Source organism: Mesoplodon densirostris, chromosome 11 (assembly GCF_025265405.1).
Source record: "Mesoplodon densirostris isolate mMesDen1 chromosome 11, mMesDen1 primary haplotype, whole genome shotgun sequence".
NCBI lineage: Eukaryota > Metazoa > Chordata > Mammalia > Artiodactyla > Ziphiidae > Mesoplodon > Mesoplodon densirostris.
This window is the reverse complement of record NC_082671.1, coordinates 2,309,370-2,332,289: the sequence shown is the minus strand read 5'-3', so window position 1 is coordinate 2,332,289 and position 22,920 is coordinate 2,309,370. Positions and strand designations below refer to the sequence as shown.

General features: G+C 58.7%; 1 protein-coding gene across 12 annotated transcripts in view; it reads right to left on the bottom strand.

The window, feature by feature from the left end:
• MICAL3 (microtubule associated monooxygenase, calponin and LIM domain containing 3) overlaps positions 1 to 22,920 on the bottom strand; it is a 175,476-nt gene that overhangs the window by 19,152 nt on the left and 133,404 nt on the right. For 10 of the 12 annotated variants that reach the window (XM_060112932.1, XM_060112938.1, XM_060112941.1 and 7 more), the window contains 8 exons: positions 22,467 to 22,662; positions 16,502 to 16,719; positions 12,201 to 12,263; positions 9,472 to 9,585; positions 8,623 to 8,766; positions 8,353 to 8,435; positions 5,771 to 7,469; positions 5,237 to 5,331 (listed from right to left, as the gene is read on the bottom strand). In XM_060112932.1, coding sequence (XP_059968915.1) covers positions 5,237 to 5,331; positions 5,771 to 7,469; positions 8,353 to 8,435; positions 8,623 to 8,766; positions 9,472 to 9,585; positions 12,201 to 12,263; positions 16,502 to 16,719; positions 22,467 to 22,662 — 2,612 coding nt within the window. The remainder of the gene's footprint in view (positions 1 to 5,236; positions 5,332 to 5,770; positions 7,470 to 8,352; positions 8,436 to 8,622; positions 8,767 to 9,471; positions 9,586 to 12,200; positions 12,264 to 16,501; positions 16,720 to 22,466; positions 22,663 to 22,920) is intronic. The other 2 variants (XM_060112936.1, XM_060112937.1) reach the window with 2 other exon arrangements.

The window sequence follows — 22,920 nt, the reverse complement described above, 5'->3', positions numbered from 1 at the left end:
TAACAGACTTCCACCAGGGATACTGCAGGCAGTCAGCGTGGCCTCTTCTCACCCACTGAGCCTAGAACAGAGTTGCTTGGCAGCCCCATTAAATAGCTCAAAGGCAGGAAGGGAGCGAGAGGGGCAGCCGCTTCTCCCAGGTCAGGGCCTCCCGGAGGCCACACCTGGCCATGTGTACACATCCTGCCTCAAGCCAGAGTGAAGAAGGTTTTCATTATCAGAACAAGGCAGTTAAAAAGGAGACAGGTAATTTCCCCATGTGGCACGTGAAAAAATCCAAAGGAACTAGTAACTACAGCCTGAGGACCAGCACTTATCTATTAAATTAAAGGGGGTGACTGAAGGGCCAAAACAACCTTAAGAAAGAAGAATGGAGCTGGAGGAATCAGGCTCCCTGACTTCAGACTATACTACAAAGCTACAGTAATCAAGACAGTATGGTACTGGCACAAAAACAGACACATAGATCAATGGAAAAGGATAGAAAGCCCAGAAATAAACCCACGCACCTGTGGTCAACTAATCTATGACAAAGGAGACAAGGATATACAATGGAGAAAAAACAGTCTCTTCAATAAGCGATGCTGGGAAAACTGGACAGCTACATGTAAAAGAATGAAATTAGAACCTTCTCTAACACCATACACAAAACTAAACTCAAGGGCCTCCCTGGTGGCACAGTGCTTAAGAATCTGCCTGCCAATGCAGGGGACGTAGGTTCGAGCCCTGGTCTGGGAAGATCCCACATGCCACAGAGCAACTAAGCCCATGTGCCACAACTACTGAGCCTGAGCTCTAGAGCCCGCGAGCCACAACTACTGAGCCCCCATGCCTAGAGCCCGTGCTCCACAGCAAGAGAAGCCACTGCAATGAGAAGCCCATGCACCGCAATGAAGAGTAGCCCCCACTAGCCGCAGCTAGAGAAAGCCCGCAAGCAGCAACGAAGACACAACACAGCCAAAAATAAATAAAATAAATAAATTTATTTAAAATATGGCAGGGCTTCCCTGGTGGCACAGTGGTTGAGAGTCTGCCTGCTGATGCAGGGGACATGGGTTCATGCCCCGGTCTGGGAAGATCCCACGTGCCGTGGAGCGGCTAGGCCCGTGAGCCATGGTCGCTGAGCCTGCGCATCTGGAGCCTGTGCTCCGCAACAGGAGAGGCCACAACAGTGAGAGGCCCATGTACAACAACAACAACAACAACAAAAGGCATTTTTTACGGAAGTAGAACAAAAAATCTTAAAATTTGTATAGAGACACAAAAGACCCCGAATAGCCAAAGCAGTCTTGAGGGAAAAAAACGGAGCTGGAGAAATCAGACTCCCTGACTTCAGACTATACTACAAAGCTACAGTAATCAAGACAGTATGGTACTGGCACAAAAACAGAAATAAAGATCGATGGAACAGGATAGAAAGTCCAGAGATAAACCCACACACCTATGGTCAACTTATCTATGACAAAGGAGGCAAGGATATACAATGGAGAAAAGACAGCCTCTTCAATAAGTGGTGCTGGGAAAACTGAACAGCTACATGTAAAAGAATGAAATTTGAACACTTCCTAACACCATGCACAAAAATAAACTCAAAATGGATTAGAGACCTAAATGTAAGACCAGACACTATAAAACTCTTAGAGGAAAACATAGGCAGAACACTCTTTGACATAAATCTCAGCAAGATCTTTTTTGACCCACCTCCTAGAGTAATGAAAATAAAAACAAAAATAAACAAATGGGACCTAGTGAAACTTAAAAGCTTTTGCAAAGCAAAGGAAACTATAAACAAGACCAAAAGACAACCCTCAGAATGGGAGAAAATATTTGCAAATGAATCAACGGACAAAGGATTAATCTCCAAAATATATAAACAGCTCATGCAGCTGAATATTAAAAAAACAAACCACCCAATCCAAAAATGGGCAGGAGACCTAAATAGACATTTCTCCAAAGAAGACATACAGATGGCCAAGAAGCACATGAAAAGCTGCTCAACATCATTAATTATTAGAGAAATGCAAATCAAAACTACAATGAGGTATCACCTCACACCAGTTAGAATGGGCACCATCAGAAAATCTACAAACAACAAATGCTGCAGAGCGTGTGGAGAAAAGGGAACCCTCCTGCACTGTTGGTGGGAATGTAAATTGATACAGCCACTATGGAGAACAGTATGGAGGTTCCTTAAAGAACTAAAAATAGAAGTACCATATGACCCAGGAATCCCACTACAGGGCATATACCCAGAAAAAACCATAATTCAAAAAGACACATGCACCCCAATGTTCACTGCAGCACTATTTACAATAGCCAGGTCATGGAAGCAACCTAAATGCCCATCAACAGACGAATGGATAAAGAAGATGTGATACATGTATATACAATGGAGTATTACTCAGCCATAAAAAGGAACGAAATTAGGTCACTTGTAGAGATGTGGATGCATCTAGAGACTGTCATACAGAGTGAAGTAAGTCAGAAAGAGAAAAACAAATGTCGTATATCAACGAATACATGTGGAACCTAGAAAAATGGTACAGATGAACCGGTTTGCAGGGCAGAAATTGAGACTCAGATGTAGAGAACAAACGTATGGACACCAAGGTAGGAAAGCGGCGGGGTGGGGTGGTGTGGTGGTGGTGGTGGTGGTGGGATGAACTGGGAGATTGGGATTGACATATGTACACTAATATGCATACAATAGATAACTAATAAGAACCTGCTATATAAAAAAATAAATTAAAAACTAAAAAACAAAACAAAAAAACCTCAAAATGGATTAAAGACCTAAATGTAAGACCAGATACTATAAAACTCCCAGATTAAAAATAGGCAGAACAGGGCTTCCCTGGTGGCGCAGTGGTTGAGAGTCCGCCTGCCGATGCAGGGGACACCGACCGGTTCATGCCCTGGTCTGGGAAGATCCCACATGCCGCGGAGCGGCTGGGCCCCCTGAGCCTGTGCGTCTGGAGCCTGTGCTCCACAACGGGAGAGGCCACAACAGTGAGAGGCCCGCGTACTGCAAAAAAAAAAAAAAAAAAAAAAAAAAAAAATAGGTAGAACATTCTTTGACATAAATCACAGCAATTTTTTTTTGGATCCATCTCCTAGAGTAATGAAAATAAAAGCAAAAATAAACAAATGGGATCTAATGAAACTCAAAAGCTTCTGCACAGCAAAGGAAACCATAAACAATACAAAAAGACAACCTACGGACTGGGAGAAAATATTTGCAAACCATGAGACCAACAAGGCATTAATCTCCAAAATATACAAATAGCTCATACAGCTTGATATCAAAAAAACAAACAGCCCAATCAAAAAATGGGCAGAAGACCTCAACAGACATTTCTCCAAAGACATACAGATGGCCAACATGCACATGAAAAGATGTTCATCATCGCTAATTATTACAGAAATGCAAATCCAAACCAGAACAAGGTATCACCTCGCACTGGTCAGAATGGCCATTATCAAAAAGCCTACAAATAATAAATGCTGGAGATGATGTGGAGAAAAGGGAACCCTCCTACACTGTTGGTGGGAATGTAAATGGTGCAGCCACTATGGAGAACAGTATGGAAGTTCCTTAAAAACTAAAAATAGAACTACCATATCATCCAGCAATCCCACTACTGGGCATATATCTGGAGAAAACCATAATTCAAAAAGATACATGCACCCCAATGTTCATTGCAGCACTATGTACAATAGCCAAGACACGGAAGCAACCTAAATGTCCTTCGACAGAGGAATGGATAAAGAAGACATGCACATATATACAGCGCAATATTACTCAGCCATAAGAAGTAATGAAATAATGCCATTTGTGACAACGTGGATAGACCTAGAAATTATCACATTAAGTGAAGTAAGCCAGACAGAGAAAGACAAATACCATATATCACTTATATGTGGAATCTTAAAAAAATGACACAAATGAGCTAATATACAAAACAGAAGTAGACTCAGACATAGAAAAAAAACTTATTGTTACCAAGTGGGAAGTAGGGGAGGGATAAATTAGGAGTCTGGGATTGACAGACACACACTACTATATACAAAATAGATAATAAACAAGGGCCTACTGTATAGCACAGGGAACTCTACTCAGCACTCTGTAATAACCTATAATGGAAAAGAATCTCAAAAAGAATATATGTATATATATACACACATATATATGTATAACTAGATCCCTTTCCTGCACACCTAAGGCTAACACGACATTGTAAATCAACTACACTTCAATTTAAAAAAAAAATAAAACGCGCTGGTGCTTCACCGACTCCTGGGGGTTCAGCCCCGGGAACGTGGCTGCCAGCTCTGGGGCCGGTGCTCACGCCCTGGGCCAGGCCGCACGGTTTGGTTGTATTTGAGTCAAACTGAGGCAAAGTGGGAAACGTGAGTTATCTCTTGTTGACAGGGTTACAGGAGATTTTTTAAAAATCTGTATTAATTTTTCTATATAAACATTTTAAATAAAAATAAGTCATTTTTAGTTAGTTTTTTGCTTTTTTAAATGAAATGAAACTCAGGTTTGTTTCACAGCCGCCTGAAGCAGGGTCGAGGAACCACGTGCCCCACTGCGCGGACCCGAGGCTCCCGTGGGGGTCTGCAGGAGGCTCCCCACCCGCCGGCTGCCGGAGCCCCATGCTCTGGGGGTGTCCCACGCCCCTCAGTTCTTACTCTGAAGATGCTCAGACCCGCAGGAGACGGAGAGGCGGACGACACCCTCGCCCACCTGTGCCTCTTCTCCGGAGTCGCCTGCATACGCCACGGCCCTTCCCCCCACAGACGCAGCTCGTGTGTCCTCAGCACAAGGTGCTTCCCACGCAGCTCCCACACCCCAATAGCGTACTTGGGGCGGAACCGGAGTGACGTTATCACGTACCCGGACATAACATCGTGCCAGGTCAGCACGTCCTGGGCGCAGCCCTGACTTCCATGTTCCCTACGCGGCCCCTGGCGACGGGGCGCTCGTGGGATCCTAGGGCTGGGGTCCCAGACTCGCTGTCGGCGTGGATGAGGAGGGCGCCTGGGGCCCGGGGACAGCTGTGGTCAGAGGGATGCGCTCCCCCTCAGACTGGCCCTGACGCAGGCGGCTCGGGCCCAGGGGAGAGCTCCCGCCGTGTCTCGCCTGGACACGGGCCAGGCGCGGGGCTCAGCTGCGCGTCGGCTGGGGTGGGGCGCTGAACAGGGGACGGAGTCGCAGCCGCGGCCCACCCACCTCTCTCCTGGACTTCTGGGAGGTCCGCTCCAGGACATCGTCGCTGGAGATGTCCGAGTCCTCCGAGCAGCTCAGCTGGTGCCGGGGCCGCAGTTCTGGGGGGCAGAGGCAGGGCAGGGACAATGACCAGTGGCCACATGGGGTGCTCTCCCCACTTCCACACCCACGGCAGCCCAGGGCAAGGGAGCGAAGGTGCGGTTCTCCCCGGCTTGGGTCTGTCCCGCACCCGGAGCCACGAGACTGGATGCTAACGCATATCCGGGCGGGACTGGGCCCACATGCACCGAAGGGGCCCCGTCTGGCGCCAGCGCCCAGCCACTGGCCATCAGGCCCTCCCTGGGAAGTCACAGCCCCTCGACGGCCCCCACCCAGCTGCGCGCTAGTTTCAGAACGTCCTACTGGGTTTAGTTTCCTTCTCCCTAGGAAGCCCCGGGGGAGGGGGCAGCATGGGAAGTGGGTCTTTCGAGGGAGCTGCAGGGGCTGGAGAGCCCGCACCGTGCGCTCTGCCCGGGAGGGGCCCCCGTGCTGCTGTACCTGCTCTCGTGACAGGAGACGCCCCTGGCTTGCCGGCGTCCACGGCGGTCCCGCTGGAAGGGGTGCTGGGGCGGGACCTGCCATCGCCCTTCTTCTTCTTGTCCTTCCTGTACCCGGAGAAGACGGACTTCCACAGGGACCTGGGCTTGGCTGCTGCTTCCTCCAGGGCGCTGGGGCTGGGCCTCTCCGGGGGCCGGCCGTCACCCTTGGGCTTCTTCTCTTTCTTGTTTCTTCGGGGAGAGAAGAGGGACGATCTCTTCTTGCTCTTCCCGCTGGAGCCCTCGGACGAGGTGACCGAGCCGTCCAGGCCCCCTGAGTCCGAGGGAGGGGACGGGACCTCCTCACTCGTGGCCTTGTGCATTGGGGTGGGCTCCTCGGGGCCCTTGGGGGGCACGGCGGTGGCTCTGCGGGGCGCCGGGGTCCTGGGGGCCCTGGGGGCGGTGGCCACGGTGTCCATCTCCTTCATCCTGCTCAGCTGCCGGGCCATGGCGTCCCTCAGCGCCGGGCTCCGCACCGACTTCTCCCGGGCGCGCATGCGCTCAGCCGCCAGCTCCTTGGCTTCGGCGGAGACCAGCGGCAGCCCCCGCTTCTGCGGCGGGACCCCACTCTCGGGCCCCCGGCCGCTCTCCTGGGCCAGGGGCCGCTCGGGGCAGGGCCAGCGGGAGGGGGGCGTGAAGAAGGGCTCCTGCAGACTCGAGTCCTCCGTGCGGTCATCATACGTGTCCTCCACATCGTCCGCGAAGGGGATCTCGTCCACGCTCTCCACAAATGGCTTCGGTGCCTCCTCCAGGGGCGGCCGGGCGGGCTCCCGCAGGTTCCGCGCACACGCGGCCGGTGCTCGGGGCTCCGAGGCTGCGAGCTGCCCTGCCAGGGCCGGCTTCCCGTGAAGGGTGGCGGGCTCCTCGTCGGGAGGCGGGGGAGGAGGGCTAGAGGGGGGCGTGAGCATGGTGGAGTCGGAGGTGCTGAAGCTCTGGCTGCCGGGCGTCCTGGTGCGGGAGGAGCTGCCCTGCAGGCCCAGCCCTGAGCTGCTGGACAGGTCTCTGTGCTCCGCCCGGGCGCCCTTCGGCTCCCTGCCAGGTGGGGACCCTGGGGTGGGCGGGGAGGGCTGGGTCCCCCCAGCGGCGGGCGGCCCCAGCCTCCCAGGAACAGGTGTGGGTTTCAGAAGCCAGGGTCCCTCGCCCTGGGGGAGCTTCTCAGCTGGACAGGCCTGCAGGGGCGCGGGCTGGAATCCAGGCTCGAGTCCAGGGCCCCGTCGCACGGGCGTGAGCCCCAGGCTGCGGCGTATCTCTGCGCTCTTCATCCAGAACTCTGCCACCAGGTCGCTGCGTTTCAGGGCCTCGTCCCCAGGGAGGGGGCTGCCCAGTGTGTCCTTGGTGACCCCTTGGCTCTTCACGGGGAGGGGGGCCAGGGGGGTGGAGGTCCTGGCCGGCACAGGCTGGAAGCAGATGGGGGACATGGTGGGGGACGGCACGGTGGCCTCGGTGGACGGCTGAGGCTGGGAGCAGATGGGGAGGGGGGCCAGCGGGGACCGGCGCTGTGGGCTTGCAGGCGAGGGCGGCGTCCTGGCTTCGGGCTGCGATCGGACGGGAGTGCCGGCTGTGGGCTCCCCATGGGGGAGCTCTGGCTCTGGCTCTGGCACAGGGCTCTCCGCGGGCAGTCCCCTCGTGGCAGCTACAGAGGCGAGCGGGGCTCGGGCGCCCTGTGGGAAAGCAAGGTGACAGGAGCTGCTTAGAAGGCAGGGTTCTGATGGGCGTGCTCTCCCACCAAGGGCCTGAGCTTCCTGAAACACCCTCTCTATATGGGGGGCCACGATCAAGGGCCAGGAGGACACCACCCTTTTTGATCTGTCTGTCAAGCTTCAGAGCCCCTCACCCAGTGAACATGTGAAGCTTTCAGGTTTGGTTCATCCCAAACGCACTGGTTCTTTGGGCCCTGAACTGACACCAGCCATAGGATGCTAACGACCAGCCCCAGAGCTCCGAGGTCTCTGACGTGAGACTTTAAAACAGCATCAATCGCAGTCTGCCTCCCGACTGCCCGTCCTGCCACGCCCCGGCCTCCTGCAGATGAAACCCCCCAAATCACCTTGCTCCTCAGGACCCCAAAGACCAAGCTAAGTAGTCCCAGGCCTCAAGCTCCGGCCGTCCTCTATATGGCCTCCCCTAAAAACGTGCTCCACAGGACACAGTGTTACTATCTATTTATGGAGCATCCTGCAGTGCATAGTTCAAAGACCACTGGTCACCTGGACAAGTATTTTTAATTTAGAAAATCATATTCATTTTAGCATAATATTGAGAAAAAACACATCTGTTGTATCAAACCAGCACTCCCACAAATATTACTGTTTTAACTTAAAAATAAATTTATGTTTAAAACGGCGTGCTGTGTGGACGCACAGAGAACAGTGGTGGGAAGCTCAGCAGTGGGCCTGGCGCACAGCAGGCCACACCGGGCGGGAGCCCCAGGGCCACTCCTGTTTTCAACAGCCCATCAGCACAGGGAATAAAAAACTGGGTTCACACCAAGGCCCCTAAGGAGTCCCATCAGCTCTGCCTCCAAAGTGGGCCCCAAGTCCTTACCTGTGCCCTGGGGCTGTGGGCTGGGGAGGACAGGACCGAGTGCTCCTCAGGGGACCGGCTGGGGCTGGAGACTTGGGAGCGACCTGAGAAAACAGACGCAGGATTTGCAAGATGAAACACCCGCTTGCGCTGCAGCGGGGCTGCTCCCAGGGCATCCCGGCCTCGGCCGTGTCACCAGTGTAGGATCTGCGTCCAAAGGTCCAAAGGTGAGCTGCACAGGTGCCATAGGGGAAGGGGCTGTGCAGGGAGGGGAGGGGCTCGCACACAGACCTCTCTCTGGGCGCCTTGCCGAGGCCGAGGCCGGTGGTGGTTCCTCCTCGCCTTCAGACACCCGCAGCTCCAGTCCCACTCCCGCCGCCACCTGCTGCAGCTCCGTGTCGGTCTCTGATGGCACGTCGTCCGACCAGTGCTGACCTGCCGAGGGAAGTGAGCACAGACCTCAAGTGAGGCTGTGCTCCTTGTCAGGCTCCCGGCTCCTCAGAGGACAGCCGCCAGGCCATCAGCTGCAGCGTGAGGTCCAGCCGGCTCTGCATCCTGGCCAGGTGCTGCCCACTGGTCCCCTTCCTGAGACTCGTCCATCAACACAGCATCCTCTGTGACGCGGAGCCCCAGGACATCCGTGGCACCCCCCTCTCTTTTGAGGGTGCGGGCCTTCCTGAGCACACGTACGGCTCCACAGGACCAGCCTCGGGGAGGGGACTCAGAGCCCTCCTGGCCCTGCCACCCCTGCCGCCAGTTCCAGGCTCCTAGAGCTCAGCCCCGCCCGTTCTCACCTCCCAGCCCAGTCCCTGCCCCTCCCCCTCAACGCCATCTCCTCCTCGTACCAGCTTCCAGAGGCAGCAGCTGAATTAAAGGCCTCGTAGGAAGCCCCGAATCTGCTCGGTTTCTCCCCACGACTTAACGAGTGCAGCCCATGTCCAAAGGGTGGGTGAAGCGACACACCTTCAGATTAGTGGCAGAACAAGGAAGGAACCAGGAGCCCTAACGGCCGCTCCTCTGAGCACCTCACTTTCGTCTTAATGTGCGTTCCGTCTTCCCTGAGCTCAGACCACTGCGGCTCCCTCCCCAGGAGGAAGAAGGCGGGCACCACGCTTGGGGGAGGCTCTGGGGTCCCCGTACCATCACCCAGCTCTGCGCCAGTGTCCCCCGTGTCCCCGTTCTCCGCTGCCTCGCCTTCTATCTCTGCTGGCTCCGAGTCCACGTCTTCCTCCAGGTCATCCTCGTCAAACGGGACTGCAAGGCAGAGACGTTCAAAGGAAGGAAGAGGAGAGAGACGGACAGACAGACGACAGACGCATCGGCAGGGGACTCCCAGGGCTATCACGTGACGACCACAAGGAGGAGAGGGGAGAAGCCTGCCTGGGTGGGAGTCGGTGGGCCGGGAGGTCTCCGAGAGCAGGGCGGGGCTGGGCTGGGCGGGGCCTCCTGAACACGGATCAGGAAGGCACCCAGCTGCAAAGCGTGCACGAGTCGCTTAACCCTCGAGGAGGCTGCTAACCCTGCCTTTCAGGGAAGGCACGGAGCCCAGGCAGCTGGGGGGTCTGTTTGCAGCCCCACCGCTCAGCCTGGCACCAGTGCCATGTGCAGGGGGGTGACCGACCGGCAGGGCTGCAGCCCCGCTTGGGAGAATTTAGACACGTACTTTTTTTAAGCATAAGAGAGAGGGACGAGGGGAGGTGGAAAGTTCGTTTTTTGGACGCAAGACCAGCCCTTCAGCGCCGCAAAACGCGGCAAAGCTTCATTCCTCCTGAGCAAGGAGGCTAACGTACACACTCACACACTCAGACACACACACACTCTCACACCTGTTCCCAACCCTGCACAAGAAGAACTCAGACTACAGTTCAGGTTACAAGAAGGCAGCAGGAAGCAGCCACAGATGCATCGCACTGCCTGGACCAGGGGTCCCTCCTCCCGGGGCTCCTGGGGGCTCTTCTCAGGTCTCCTTTCAGGAAAGGGGCTGGCCTTTGACCCGCACATACTTGGCCTGAGGGTCAAGCCCGGCAGGCTGGGCAGCAGAGGAGCCCGCTGAAACGCAAGGCCAGGCCAAAGGACCACGAGACCCTCGACGGCCAGCAGCCCAGCCTCGTGAAGCTGCATCCCTGGCGCCTGGGGCTGTGCAGTAACCAGCAGTGACCGTGAGCGGCCACAGGGTCAGAGCACAAGGAAACTGGGGACAAGACAGCCGTGATGGCCTGGAGGTGGGCACCTCTAGGTGCAAGGAATGTATTTCTTGACCCAGGTGGCAGGTGGGTGAGTCTTGGTGTTTTTAAATAATTCCTTAAGCTGTTACGTATCCTCACCACCCCTTCTGTGCACTCGGCTTATTAAGACGAGGTGATGGTGCACACCGCTCTGGAGAGTGCTATGAAATCGGTCTGGGACGGACGAGGCAGGGCCAGGACGCCCTCCTGTGACGATGGCATTTGCCAGGAGAAGTCCTGGCGAGAGCACTCAGTTACTTCCATAGACCGAGACCTCTGCGCCAGCACTGCTGCTCACTCATCACACACCAGGGGAGGGGGCTTCTGAGGCAAACAAGCCTCTCCTCCCCGGGCTTTCTGTGGGACAGCGAGCTGGCCGCTGATGGGGACAGAACCCGGGCCCGCCCCATGGCGGGTGCCCGCCAGGCCCACACGCGTGCTAGAATCAGTCTGTGAGCGGCCAGGCATCGAGAGGCAATTTTACACATTTGTGTTGGCAAGTCCGTTGGAAGCAAGCGTGACATGGACTCCCCAGCCTGGCGTGGCTCCAGACACAGGACACTAGAGCAGCCCAAGCCCAGACCTGGCCCTTCGGCCCCCAGTGGTTCTCCTACTCAGAGAAACATCTGCGCAGACTCGGGGCTAGGAGTCTACGGTCCTCAGCGGCGCCCTGAAAGGAACGACTGTCACACGTATCAAAATACACGACAAGCATCAATGCAGCAGCAGCAACGCTGAAAGAGACATAGCTTGAGGGAGGGAACTGGGGGTTAATCCAAGTTAGGACGGAGCGGGTGCTAGAAGCAGCCACACACAAGGAAGCAGGCGGCGCCGACACGCTCAGTTCTGGTCTATTCGGCGGCCGCTGGGACGTCCCGATACCTCAGCCTCGTCCAACCGTCCTGGGGACAAAACTAACTAGGAGAGGGTGACCGCAGCCCTCTCTACAGCTCGGCGTGAAGGTGCCTCCTGACCTGTGAGCCGAGGAGGACAACGGGCGGCTGGCAGGCGGCTGGTGGGGCAACCATCCTGCCCACCCGGAAGGGGCACCCGGCCCTTCTGCATTTCACAACCGGTGGGGGCCAAGGCTGTCCCACGTCCTACCCGGATGCCAGAGCCCCTCGCTGAGAAACACCCCCCCCCGAAAAGTGCACTGAGGACAAGCAAGGGCTCTTGGCTCCCTCGTGGCCTGAGAGCTTGCGGAGCCCTGCACCTCGGCCTGCAGACCCAGCCTGGCCCTCACCCCAGTACTGACTGCCTCAGCCGTGGCACCCCGGGAGGTTTGCTGACTGTTACGAGTATCCTCCACCCCGCACCCAGCCACTGTCCAGCCTCATTTCTGCGGACTCTGAGCCTCAGTGCTGCACACGGTCCTTCGGCTTCGGTTTCACCCGATCTCTACTAACAAAACGACGCCCACCCCCGCCCGACTGCACTACTGCTCTGCTCTGGTTTTCCCAGGAGGGCGCGTGGCGCGTGTCTGGTCCATGCAAGGGCGGCGGCCTGAGCGAGGCATGCACGTGCCCCCGCCCTCCGCCGCGCATGCGCTAGCGGCAGCACCGGAAGTCTAGGGTTAAGGGACCAGCAGAGCTGCCAAGAGAGTGGTTATGGTGAGCGGGCAGAGAACGAACATCACCCGACAACCTCCGGAGACCGACTCCAGCCAGGCCTGCACTGCTGCACGGCGAACGGAGGGAAGGTCGGGCCCTGAATTTGAAACAGACGATAAATACAAAGTTACACAGGAGTAAGCGTTCCGGCGAGGAGAGTGGAGGTCCTCCTGGAGTCCACACGGAAGAGAGACGGACGACGTTACAGCCCGAGGCCCGTCCGGCACCGACCAGGGACAAGCGGGGCGTCGGGCCAGGGAGAGGAGAGAGAGCACGGGGGGGTCAAGGTGGCGTCCCCCGTCAGCAGGCTCTCTCTCGGCTCCTGCAGAGCTGCTGGGTGTTTACGCGGCTGCAAACGTGGTTAAAGAGGTGGGCCTTGCCTGCGGCGAAGGTGGCTAACTCCCATGAGGGCCGGGCCACCCACTCTGTGCCCTCGGCATCCTGCAGGCTGTGTCCCCAGCAGGCACCGAGTGCAAACATGGAGACAGGTGAGCAAGAGACAGAGGGCGAAGCACCAAGGCGGGCACGCCGAGGGCGGGCACGGGAAGGACGCCCCCAACGGTGTCCAGGTTTTCCTTTCCTTCCTTAAAAGAAGCCAGAACAAGGTTCATCATCACCCCGCCATGGGATGCACAGCACCTCCCCTAAAACCTAGAGCTGTAACGATGCTACTTCAGAGGCCTCCTTGATACCAATTTCTTCTCAAACCTTCATTTCAGCCCAAGATATGGTCCCTTGACCCCATCCTGTCCGTGCACACTCACACCGAGACACACCGCACGAGGAAAAGCACAGGACATTCCTCCAAGTGGAGAAGGAAGAGCCCTGCCTAGTGACACGGGCAAAGTCAGCAAATTCTTGGTTTTCCCAACGTCAAGTTCACTGTTCCGCGTCAGCGGACAACAGCCCACCTCTTACCCACCAAGACTTCACATAGCCTCTGACGAGCTCCGCTGGCTCTTCCTTGTGAGGAGCCTGGGGGCCCCGCCCTACAGAAGAGTCCCCGGCAGCCCGAGGGGACGCAGGACAGAGGTGCCAGGCACCCTGCACCCGGAGGAGTTACCTCTGGAAGGAGGGGACTCTGCGGCTGGTGACACTCGCTCCTCCTGGCTCTCACGGATGTGCGTCCAGTGCACGTCAGCCTGGATCTCCAAGGGATCGGCTGGATCTACGAGCTGCTGCAGCCTTGGGCTCCCAGCTAGTGTACCAGGTTCGAGGGGCAGAGGAGATGAGGAAGGGAGAGATGACGGGAAGGAAGGAAGGAGAAAGTAAACAGTCCAGGGAAGGAAGGATCAAACACCACAGGAGAGGAAACAGAAGGAAAAGTTACTATATTTGCCAGGATCAGTTTGAATCAGAAAGAGGCGAGAATTGAGAATAAGCACACGCACACACACGTGCACACACACACACACGCCCGACTTCTACTCGTTCAACTTGATTCAGTCCCTTCAAGCCTCATGCAGCTGTCGATGTGGATGAAGAGAGTCCTACACTCCCCTCCGATGCAGAAAGTACCTTCCTTTCTGAAGCTCTTTTCATCTTAACTGCGACTGAGGGACCCAAGTGCCCAGTTAGGAGAAAAGAGCGGGTCACAACTGGCCTCTGCAGGGCCAGCCTCCCAAGGTCCCAAGGATGGGGCTCTGTTGGCCACACAGCCCGTGCCTATGGCCACCTGCCGCGTGGACACAGAGGTGGGGCGGGACAGGGCAGTCCTGCCACGAACCAGCCGGCTCACGGGGAGCAGACAGTGACGCTGTTGGGATTCTAGGTTTTATCTTCTGCAGCTAAAGAGAAAAACATCCCCTTCTACAATGGGCCTCATGCAGCACGCTGGGCTGAGGCGGGGGTGGGGTCAGAGAAGGCGACGGTGGGGAGGAAGCGGAGTCTGTCCTGCAGACCCCAGAGCTCTGGGAATTCATGGGAACAAGAAGTCAATCCCTCTTTGCCCTTTCTGAGGTCAAAGCCCTCTTCCCGAACACTCTACTGAGTGATCATCTACCGCTGATCCCCCCCTGGACATAAGACTCGGCTTCTTAGCCAGGTGAGAACTCATCAGGGGCCCCGCCTTCAGGCTGTTCTTGCTCTCGGGGCCCAAGGAATCTGCACGCACCCCTGCCCCGAGGGCTCGCATAATCAGTGCTTGGACCATGCCACACAGTTGGGTTAAAATAAGGGACAGCCAGCAACCTGGGGGAGGGGACCCTACAGGAGGGAGGGTGGCTTTTCGGGCAGCAAGAGCAGGTGCCACCTGAGCAGAAGGACTCTCTGCAGTCTAACTGGGCAACTGGCTTTGGCTCTGGCTTTGGCTTCATCACAAAAACGACAACCTCCTAATCTCCAAGCAACAGGGAACGTGACGTGGGCAGAACTCACCGCTAAGGCCACCGAACGTGGATGGGGGCTGTGCTGGGCGTGGGGTCGCAGCCCGTGTGGTCTCTTGGGAGCCACTGGCCTCTGAGGGCTTCCTCTAGGGCCGAGGGGCCTTGGCGGTGCTGGACGGGGCTGAGTCACAGCAGCCACCAGAGAGCCCGACTGTCTTCGGACGAAGACATTAAGTCAAGGAGGAAACGCAGACCCCTGCTCCACCTTCCAGGCAAGCAGGGGAAGACAGCGACCCTTCTCCCTGGGGCATGCCTGCATGTCGCCAGTGCACGCAGCCTTGGGGTCTCATCGCCCAGGCACGGGGGGGGGGGCTCCGGGCGCCTGTGCTGGCCCCGCCACTTCTGAGAGCTGACGGTGACGTGGGGTGCTCGGCTCACATCAGAGGAGGAGCTGAGTCGTAACCGGATGAGGGACTGGCAGCAAATGGTAAAGGGGCACAGGGGCGCCCAGGGCTGGATGCCTCGCCCGCCGCTGCAGCTCTAGGAAACCCCATCTCTCCACGGGGGACCTGCTCTCGGGGGCGGCTGGACGGCTGCCAGGGGCCAGGGTGGAGGTGGGCAGAGGTACCTTCACATGTACCCATGTCCTCTTCCTCTGGCAGGTGCCCCAGCGGCTGGCCTTGCAGGAGTTCTCTGTCCCGGGGCCAGTACTCTCCTTCCACACCCACAGCAAAGCAGCGCGTGGGGGGGGAGATGGGGAGGAGAGGACAGAGAGAAGAGTCATCCCCAGGTTCCTCCGCTCCAAGCCCGTCCCGCAGGCTGGAGCCGGACGCTACGTCCACGTCCAGGAGATCAGGTCTCGGGAGGGAAGCAGGCCCAAGCTCTCCTGAAAAGGGGGCACACCCCGACCCCTGGCTGTGTCTGGAGCTACAGACAAGCCAAGTGGCCTTCCCTGGGGCGAGCTGTGCACGCGATCCCCACTGACTCACGCCGGGGCACTCGGCTCTACAGACACAGCCGGCGGAGGAAGCAGCCCCGGACGCCATCCCCCCGCTCCTCACACGAGGGCGGTGTGCAGGCCCCACGTGCTGCCTTGGGGTCCCACCCCAACCTCCTGGTGGGAGGGAGGCCTACAGCAGGACCGGGGCCACGGGGGCTCCAGGAGCCCGAGGAAGGCCCCACCTCTGCCGCCCGACCTCGTCAGAGCCGCCAGCTCAGGGCTCCACTGCCAGCTGAGGACCACGGGTAACGCGCACCCTGCCTGGTCAGCGCCCGGCCCTCGCTGAGCTGGAGCACACGAGCCTGGGCTGGGACTGGCCGCCGAGCACAGGGAACTCCAGGAGGAACAGAGAGACAAGCTACAAGGCGCAGAGCCCTCCAGGGCCAGCCCCACGGGCCAGGCTCCTTGGCTAAGGGCTCACGTCCTCCTCGTCCTGTCTACACCCCACAGGGAGAGCACGGCCTGAGCAGACACGAGGTCCCGCGGACTCAGGTCTCTGCCTGCCTGGCCCTGCTCACCACTCCAGGCCCGGTGCAGCCGGAACAGGGAGAATGACCCTCCGACAAAGGCCAGAGAAGGAGCCCAGGAAGCTCTTCTCACCACTCGGGATCACACAGGCGGACGGGACAGGACCCAACACCTCGAGTGTGAGACAAGAGGAATCTAGAGCCAGCCCGACCGACCTACCAGGACACGGGTCCCAGCACGTCACCGCGCACCACAGGTGACCCCTCCTGGGGGGCCCTCCCTCCTCAATGCTCGGCAGCCTCCGACGTCCAGGACCAGGAACCAGGGAACCCCCAGAAAGCTAAGTTCCCTTTGTTCCTTTAGCTGGAACAGGATAGGACGAGTGGCCTGACCTGGAGGAGGCCCTCACCTGCCTCTGCGTGCAGCTCTACCCGGACAGCCCTTCGTGGGTCCCCTGGGGCCTGCGGGAGGCATGCCACGTGACCCCGGCCACAGAAGCCTCCCATACCCGGGCCGGGTTGGGAGGAGAGGCTTTACTCTGACCTTCACTAGACTCGTCCTCCTCGTCCTCCTCGTCCTCCGCGTCCTCCGCGTCCTCCTCGTCCTCCTCCCCAGCCACGAAGCTCCTGGAAGCCTCGAGCTCCTCTTCACTCCTTCCTTTCAGAAGAGCGTGGATCCTCACGGCCTCCTTCCAGGGAACGCCGCCCAGGTCCGAGGGGGGCAGTGGCGGTTCCTCCTCCTCCATCTCGGACTCAGAACTGCTGCAGAAGTGACCACAGAACCCAGTGAGGGGGCCACAGAACGGAGAAGGGGGCGGCTCAAAGCCAGGGGCACAGGCAGAGGCTCCCGGCAAGGCACCCGCTGGGCGGGAAGGGAGGGACAACACCTTGGGGCCAGCGCACAGAGGGTGAATGGGGGGCGAGATGGGTCACACGGGCCGGGGCAGCCCCGCCAAGCACAGGCTTGAAGCTCATGCATGACCCTGGGGCCCAAGGGTGAAGAGCACGTCCGTTCCCATGGACGCACCGTCTCGTCAGAGGATCGCGGGAGGGAAGAAGGGCCGCCGGCAGGAAGCGGGCTGGCGGAGGTGCTGCTCGCAGGAGAGGGAGCCCCGGGCCCCACTCCCAAACCCCACAGCGCAGTGTGCAGCGCTGCGGGTGAGGGCGCCTGGACAAGCCCCCACCCTGCGGAGAGGCGCTCGCTGCGCGAGGGCCCCGACGCCTGCTCCCGGGGCTAAGAGTGCCCGCCTTGCGCAGAGAGCCTGGCCCGGCCGCCCGTGTCTGGGAGGAGACCCTAAGCCCCGGGATGCCCTGCCTGACGGGGAGGCCTGACTCCCTGGGGCCTCTGGTCAGGATGGAGAGTCTAAGAACGTGGTTTGGGGTGAAGGCCTTGGGTCACCAGCATCAGTCGACCCGGAGACCGGGCTCAACCACATTCCACAGGGAACGTGGACCCCAAGGCTCGGTGGGTGTCGTCACACGTTAACACCAGGAGAGTGGCTCTGCCTGACCCCACGGGGACGGGAGCCACCCTTCTCAGACTGGCCTCCGCGCTCCGCTCCGTAACGGAGAAGGGCTGTGAGCACAGCCCTGCCAGTGGGTTCTGTCCTGTAGCCTTTCTAGAAAATTACTGCACCTGAGGGTGGCGCTGGGGACTCCATCACTTTCATCGAGTCAGAAGTGAGGGTGGCCTCCCGGGCTGTGTCCCTTGACCCCTCACTGGGCCGCAGGGCTCTGCCATGACAGCTGTGTGACCATGAGCTGGCTGGTCATGCTCTCCAAGCCTGTGTCCACGCCGGGAAGGGGGTGTGAACACCGGCTTGTAGTGGGTGCCCCTAGTGGAGTGAGACTTTATTGATCGCATCACGCTTTGCTACACTCGGGTCCTCCAGCCATCCATTCGCTTGTTTACACATTTACACACTCATTCATGCAGGCATTCAGCAGACGTTTCTGAGCACCTACTGAAGCTCAGCCGCTGAACTCAGGAAGAGCAGCTCCTCAGTGCCGGCAGCTCAGTCTGGCGACTCCTACTTCACTCATTTATTCAACTACAATTTACTGAGTGTCTCTGCTCACAGTGCCCTTCCTAGACGTCACAAAGCTGCCACAGAAAACATATTCAGTGTCTGGGGAGAGAAGATGCCAACACCAGGACTAGACAAGGTGGCCGGTAAATGCAGGGCGGTGGGGGTCTGTACGAGGCAGTTTCAAGTGGCAAGACATAAGAATGTGGACCACAGAAAGCCTGTCCTCTGGAGTCTGATTAGCCCTCCGTGTCTACTTAGCCATGGTTTGTGCCTCATCGTCGTGATTTCACTTCTTTACTCGTATTAACTAACGACAACGTGTGAGCCCATGTGTGTCGTTTAACATCTTTCAAACGTGAAATCAGGGTAAGAATGCCTCCTGTGCTCAGCTCTAACCTCAGGTCGATTTGCAACACTTCAGGTGGACAGGGAGGCCAGCCTGCCCTCCTTCAGGCCAGGCACACTGGGGCCCCAGCTGTCGGCGGGCAGCTCTCTGGGGGGTGGGCTCAGGGCAGCCCCTCCCCGTGCCGTGTCATGAGGGCAGCTAGCGTGATGAGGCCCCACTTCAAGTTGTGACCGCTCAAGGACCACGGAGAAGCAAGGGAGGCACAGAGCATAAAAACAGGGCGGAAGGTCAACCATCCTTCTGGAGTGCCACGCGCCTCTGGAGATGGGACACGGGCAAGCCGCCCTGCCTGCCTTGGTGAAAGACAGAGAGAGATGGACAGGTACTGCCAGCTGTTCCTCCCTAGGCATCACCGTCCACAGGCCCTCAGAGCAGCCCTCCGGGTCTGGCTAGGCTCCCCACGTCATGTCAGATTCCCAGTGTGAAGTCACTACTCAAGGCTCATCTTATGATATATTCTCGGGCTGCTCCCAGCGCCTGAACCTCTGGGTCTGGCCTTTGAGGGGCAGGAGGAAGGATCTGTGTGAGGCACATTCCCTGCCTGGACCACAGCCTGGAACACGTCCAGGGGGCAGAATCCCTACAGCAGAACAGAATACAAGACAACCGACTTCCCTGTCCTTTAGGGAGGAGAGAGGGACCTCAGGACACGGCCTCCCAGGAGACACGAGAGCCAGAAAACGTAATCGTCAAGACTAGCTTTCCACGACAGCAGGGATCTGTTTCCACATTTGTAACTACATCCTGCCCCGTGTGGCTATTTGATCCAGGCAGCCTCCCAGACCACACCCTCTCTTATCGCTGGCCTGGCACTGCCGAGACGGGCAAAAGCACACGAGGGACGCAACCAGGAAGGCCAGGCAGGCTGCACCCGAGTTCACAGGGTGGGAGGTGGTCCCTGCGAAGCCCCTCAGCAAAGCCCATCGGCAGAGCTGGCGCGTCCCGCTGGAACCGCGGGGCAGAAGCCTCCCCGCCGGCTGTGCCCCAATCACTCCTCTCACAGCGCCTTCCCCGGACCTCCCCAGGCGCCGGCTTCTCACCGAGCCCACGCTGGGCTGGCAGGAGGATGCAAAATCAACGGAGCAGCTTCTCAAGGGACAAGGTCTGCTCCAGACTTAAAAGAGCCAGCAGAGGGGCAGATCCAGGGAAGAGGACGTGCTTGGAGCACGAGGCACTTCACATGGATCAGCTCAACTGATCACACAGTAGCTCAAGGGCACAGCCACTGTTATCATCCCTGTTCCCACAAATGAGGAGGCCGGGCTTCCACAGGTGGGATGGTCTGGGTGAGAAGTCAGGAACCCCCAGCGTCCAGCCACATCAGGTCACCCCGTCAAACCCAGGAGGAAGGTCACGACCCGGCTCCTGGCTGCCGCAGTCAACCTGGGAACTTGGGCAGCCGCCGCGGATGGACACCACCTGAAGCTGCTGGTGGCTTCCCTTTTAAGTTAACCCGCTGGTAATCAGAGCGTCTCCGAGCAATGCCCTGTCCTGCGCGGCCGTCCCGAGGTCCCGCCCACCCTGTAAGCACTGAGCCGCCTGTGGAGGAGACCTGCCGGGTCCTGCGATCTGTACGCGGTGGAGACCACTCCGCGCTCAGGCCGGCACCCTGCGGGTGGAGGGTGACGAGGGGAGCAGTCAGGCGTGCCTCGTGGTGGGGCTGTTCCTCATGCTGTCACCCTTTGGGCTGACTAGCCTGTCTCCTGTGACCTTCAGGGAGTCCTCTGCAGCCCTGGCTGCCCGTCTGGGAAGCACACCTGGGCTCCGGCCCTCCCCGACACAGGAAGGAGAAAACACGGAAACCAGACCAGCCTTCTCCTGCCCCGGCACCCAGGCTCTCCCAGAGAAAATGCAAGTACTGTTTCCAGGGCCCCCTTTGGAAGATGCCCCTTCCCGCCCCTCCAAGGAAGGGTCATGGAGCTGATGAGGCCTCGGCCAAGATTCTCTGCTTGTGTGAAGGAAACCGCGAACATGATGGGAATCGCCTGGGTATCTGTCAAAACAGGTGTTCCTGGTCTCCACCTCACACCCACTGAGTGAGACCCTGGCAGGAGCGGGGCCAGGAATTACCCTTCGACCGAGTGTCGCACGTGTTGCATCAGGGACATTTGAGAAATTTAGAGCAGTGGTTCTCACAGTGTGGTCTCCAGACCACAGCACCAGCCGGGAACTTCTGAGACATGCAGATCTTGGGCTCTACCCCAGATGGACTGGGACAGAAACCTCCCAGCTGTCTGTGCTCTCACGAGCCGACGGGTGATTTTGATGCAGACGAAGCTTGGTCACCACGGCCCCGGAGCAAATTCAAGGCAAGCCCGATTTCTGGCACTTAAACCACCTGTTCAAGGAAACCCAAACAGGAATCACCACGCTGCCGCTCCTAGTGAGGGTTGCCTGGGCTGTGCTTGGATCCACAGGTAAGACAGTGATTACAGCAACTGCCCACTGGGCGCAGACACTGTGCCCACTACTTTATTTGGTGTAATCCTCAAAGCAAACCTCTGAGGTGCTGTGTCCTTTGCAGATGAGGAAGGGAGGGCAAGAGAGCGTAAGAAACTTGCCCCCAGCGAGCAGGAGGTGGAGCCAGGCCTCAAGTCTGGGCTGTCTGCCTGCAGAGTCACGTCCCAGCGGCGCCCCGCGCGCTGCCCGCACCGCAGGCGCCCGAGGTAAGAGGAGAGTGAATCCCCGCTTGGACCGGTCAGCTCCTGGAAACCCTGTCATCTCTCATCTTCAAGTCTGATGACTCCCCAAGGAAGGACGGAGGCATCTCACGGCTTCCTTGGGGAAGTAAGACAGCCCTGGCGCCGCACTCTGACGAGGCCGTCGTTCCACTTTACAGAGCACCCACACTTAGTGCTTTTCAAACGGGAACCCGAGTGCGGTGGGGCCGTCACTGCTATCCTTCTGCTTCACCCGCCGCGAAGGCTGTGACTCCGCCTTCCCGCAAAGCCCAGGCTACCTCACCTCCACTCCTGCCCCACAATCCCTCGGTTTACAGATCACAGCGCAGGAAACGTTGTTCCTGCAGGACAGGGTCTACCCACGTCACCGAGCCCAGCCCTCCACTCCGCCCCACCTTGGGAGCGCTGCGTCCTGAGGGTGCTGGTTGGGGAGGCTCCACAAGAGGGGCTGCAGGGGGTCCGCCTGTCCTGACTCCACTCCACCTGCCTGCCCTGTTCTCTTCCAGCCCGTGGGGTCTCCTGCTGAGCCCTGACTTGGGCACTGACCCAGGCAGACCTGTGGGTGGCGGGAATGCGCGGACAAGGACAGAGACTTTCCCCAAAGGTGCACGCGGCTCAGCCGGCCGGCACCACGCACTGCGAGGGGCCCTGGGATGCAGGTTTCTGCTCTTTTCCACACACGGGAGAAAAAAAGAAGCCCAGAGAGATGAGACAGCTTCCCCAAGACTGCACAGCGACCCGGTGGCTGAGTCACCCCAGAGCCTCCATGGAACCCACCCACAGGGGCACGGTCGCCTCCCCGTGGAAGCCCCTCCCCCGACACACCTGTAAACACCAGCCCAGGGCACATTTTTTCTGTTCCTTTTCAATGAAAAGCAGGGTTAAGGTCTTGGTAGGCACTCAGTAAGTACTGAATCTCTGAATTAAGGCAAACAAACTGGTCCTTTCTGACTAACGAGACGGGGAGCTGGAGCACCAGGCGGCAGGGAACACGGAGAGCCCTGGACGTGGACCAGAGACCCTGGGCTTGAACCTCAGTCAACCCTCCATCCTAGTCCTGGTCACCATCGTTTCCTTACCAGGAGGGGGCGAGATGCACACCCTATATATTTCACAGGCCCTGCAGGACGACCAGCTGAGGCGTCGGACGCTGCAGTCCGCAGCCGTCGCCTACAAGCGCCTACACGTGCCCAGCTCCGTCCCAAGCACCTTCTACCCCGGGGCCCTCGCACGACTCTGCAGGACGCCCTGGTGCTGCCGCCCCTCACACGGACGAGGGGACAGGCAGAGAGGTCACACGCCCCGCCCAGTCACGGGTCACGACGCCAACCCAGGCGCCGGGCTCGGGGCCCCGCTCCCCTGCCCGCCGCAGACGCAGCCCCACAGGCTGACCTGCTGGCCGCGTCCTCCTCCGTGCCCGTGTCCAGCACACTGCTCAGGTTGTGCTCGGCCTGCGTCTCCTCGGGCACCTCCTCCAGCCCCTCCGCCTGCCGCGCCGACAGGCGGTAGTTCTCCAGCTCAATCCTCTCCGGGGTGCCCCGCAGCCTCTTGGCGACGCTGGGCTCCTCCAGGCCGTTCACGCTCGGGCCTGCACGACAAGCAAGAAGCAAAGTTCTGGGATCAGCGACAGGGACGAGGGAAGGAACTTCTCCCCGGAAGGAGGGGCGGCTGTCCCACGAGGCCAGGGAGACGGACACGGCAGCTGGGAGAGCCCAGAGGCCTCTGGTGTGAGGGGGCAGGAGACAAAAGACCCCACATCTGCCCTACAGCGGCGCGACAGCCTGGGGAGCAGCGCGCACTGGCTGGGGGGCAGGGGCAGGACTGGCCCTCAAGGGAAAGCAGCCTG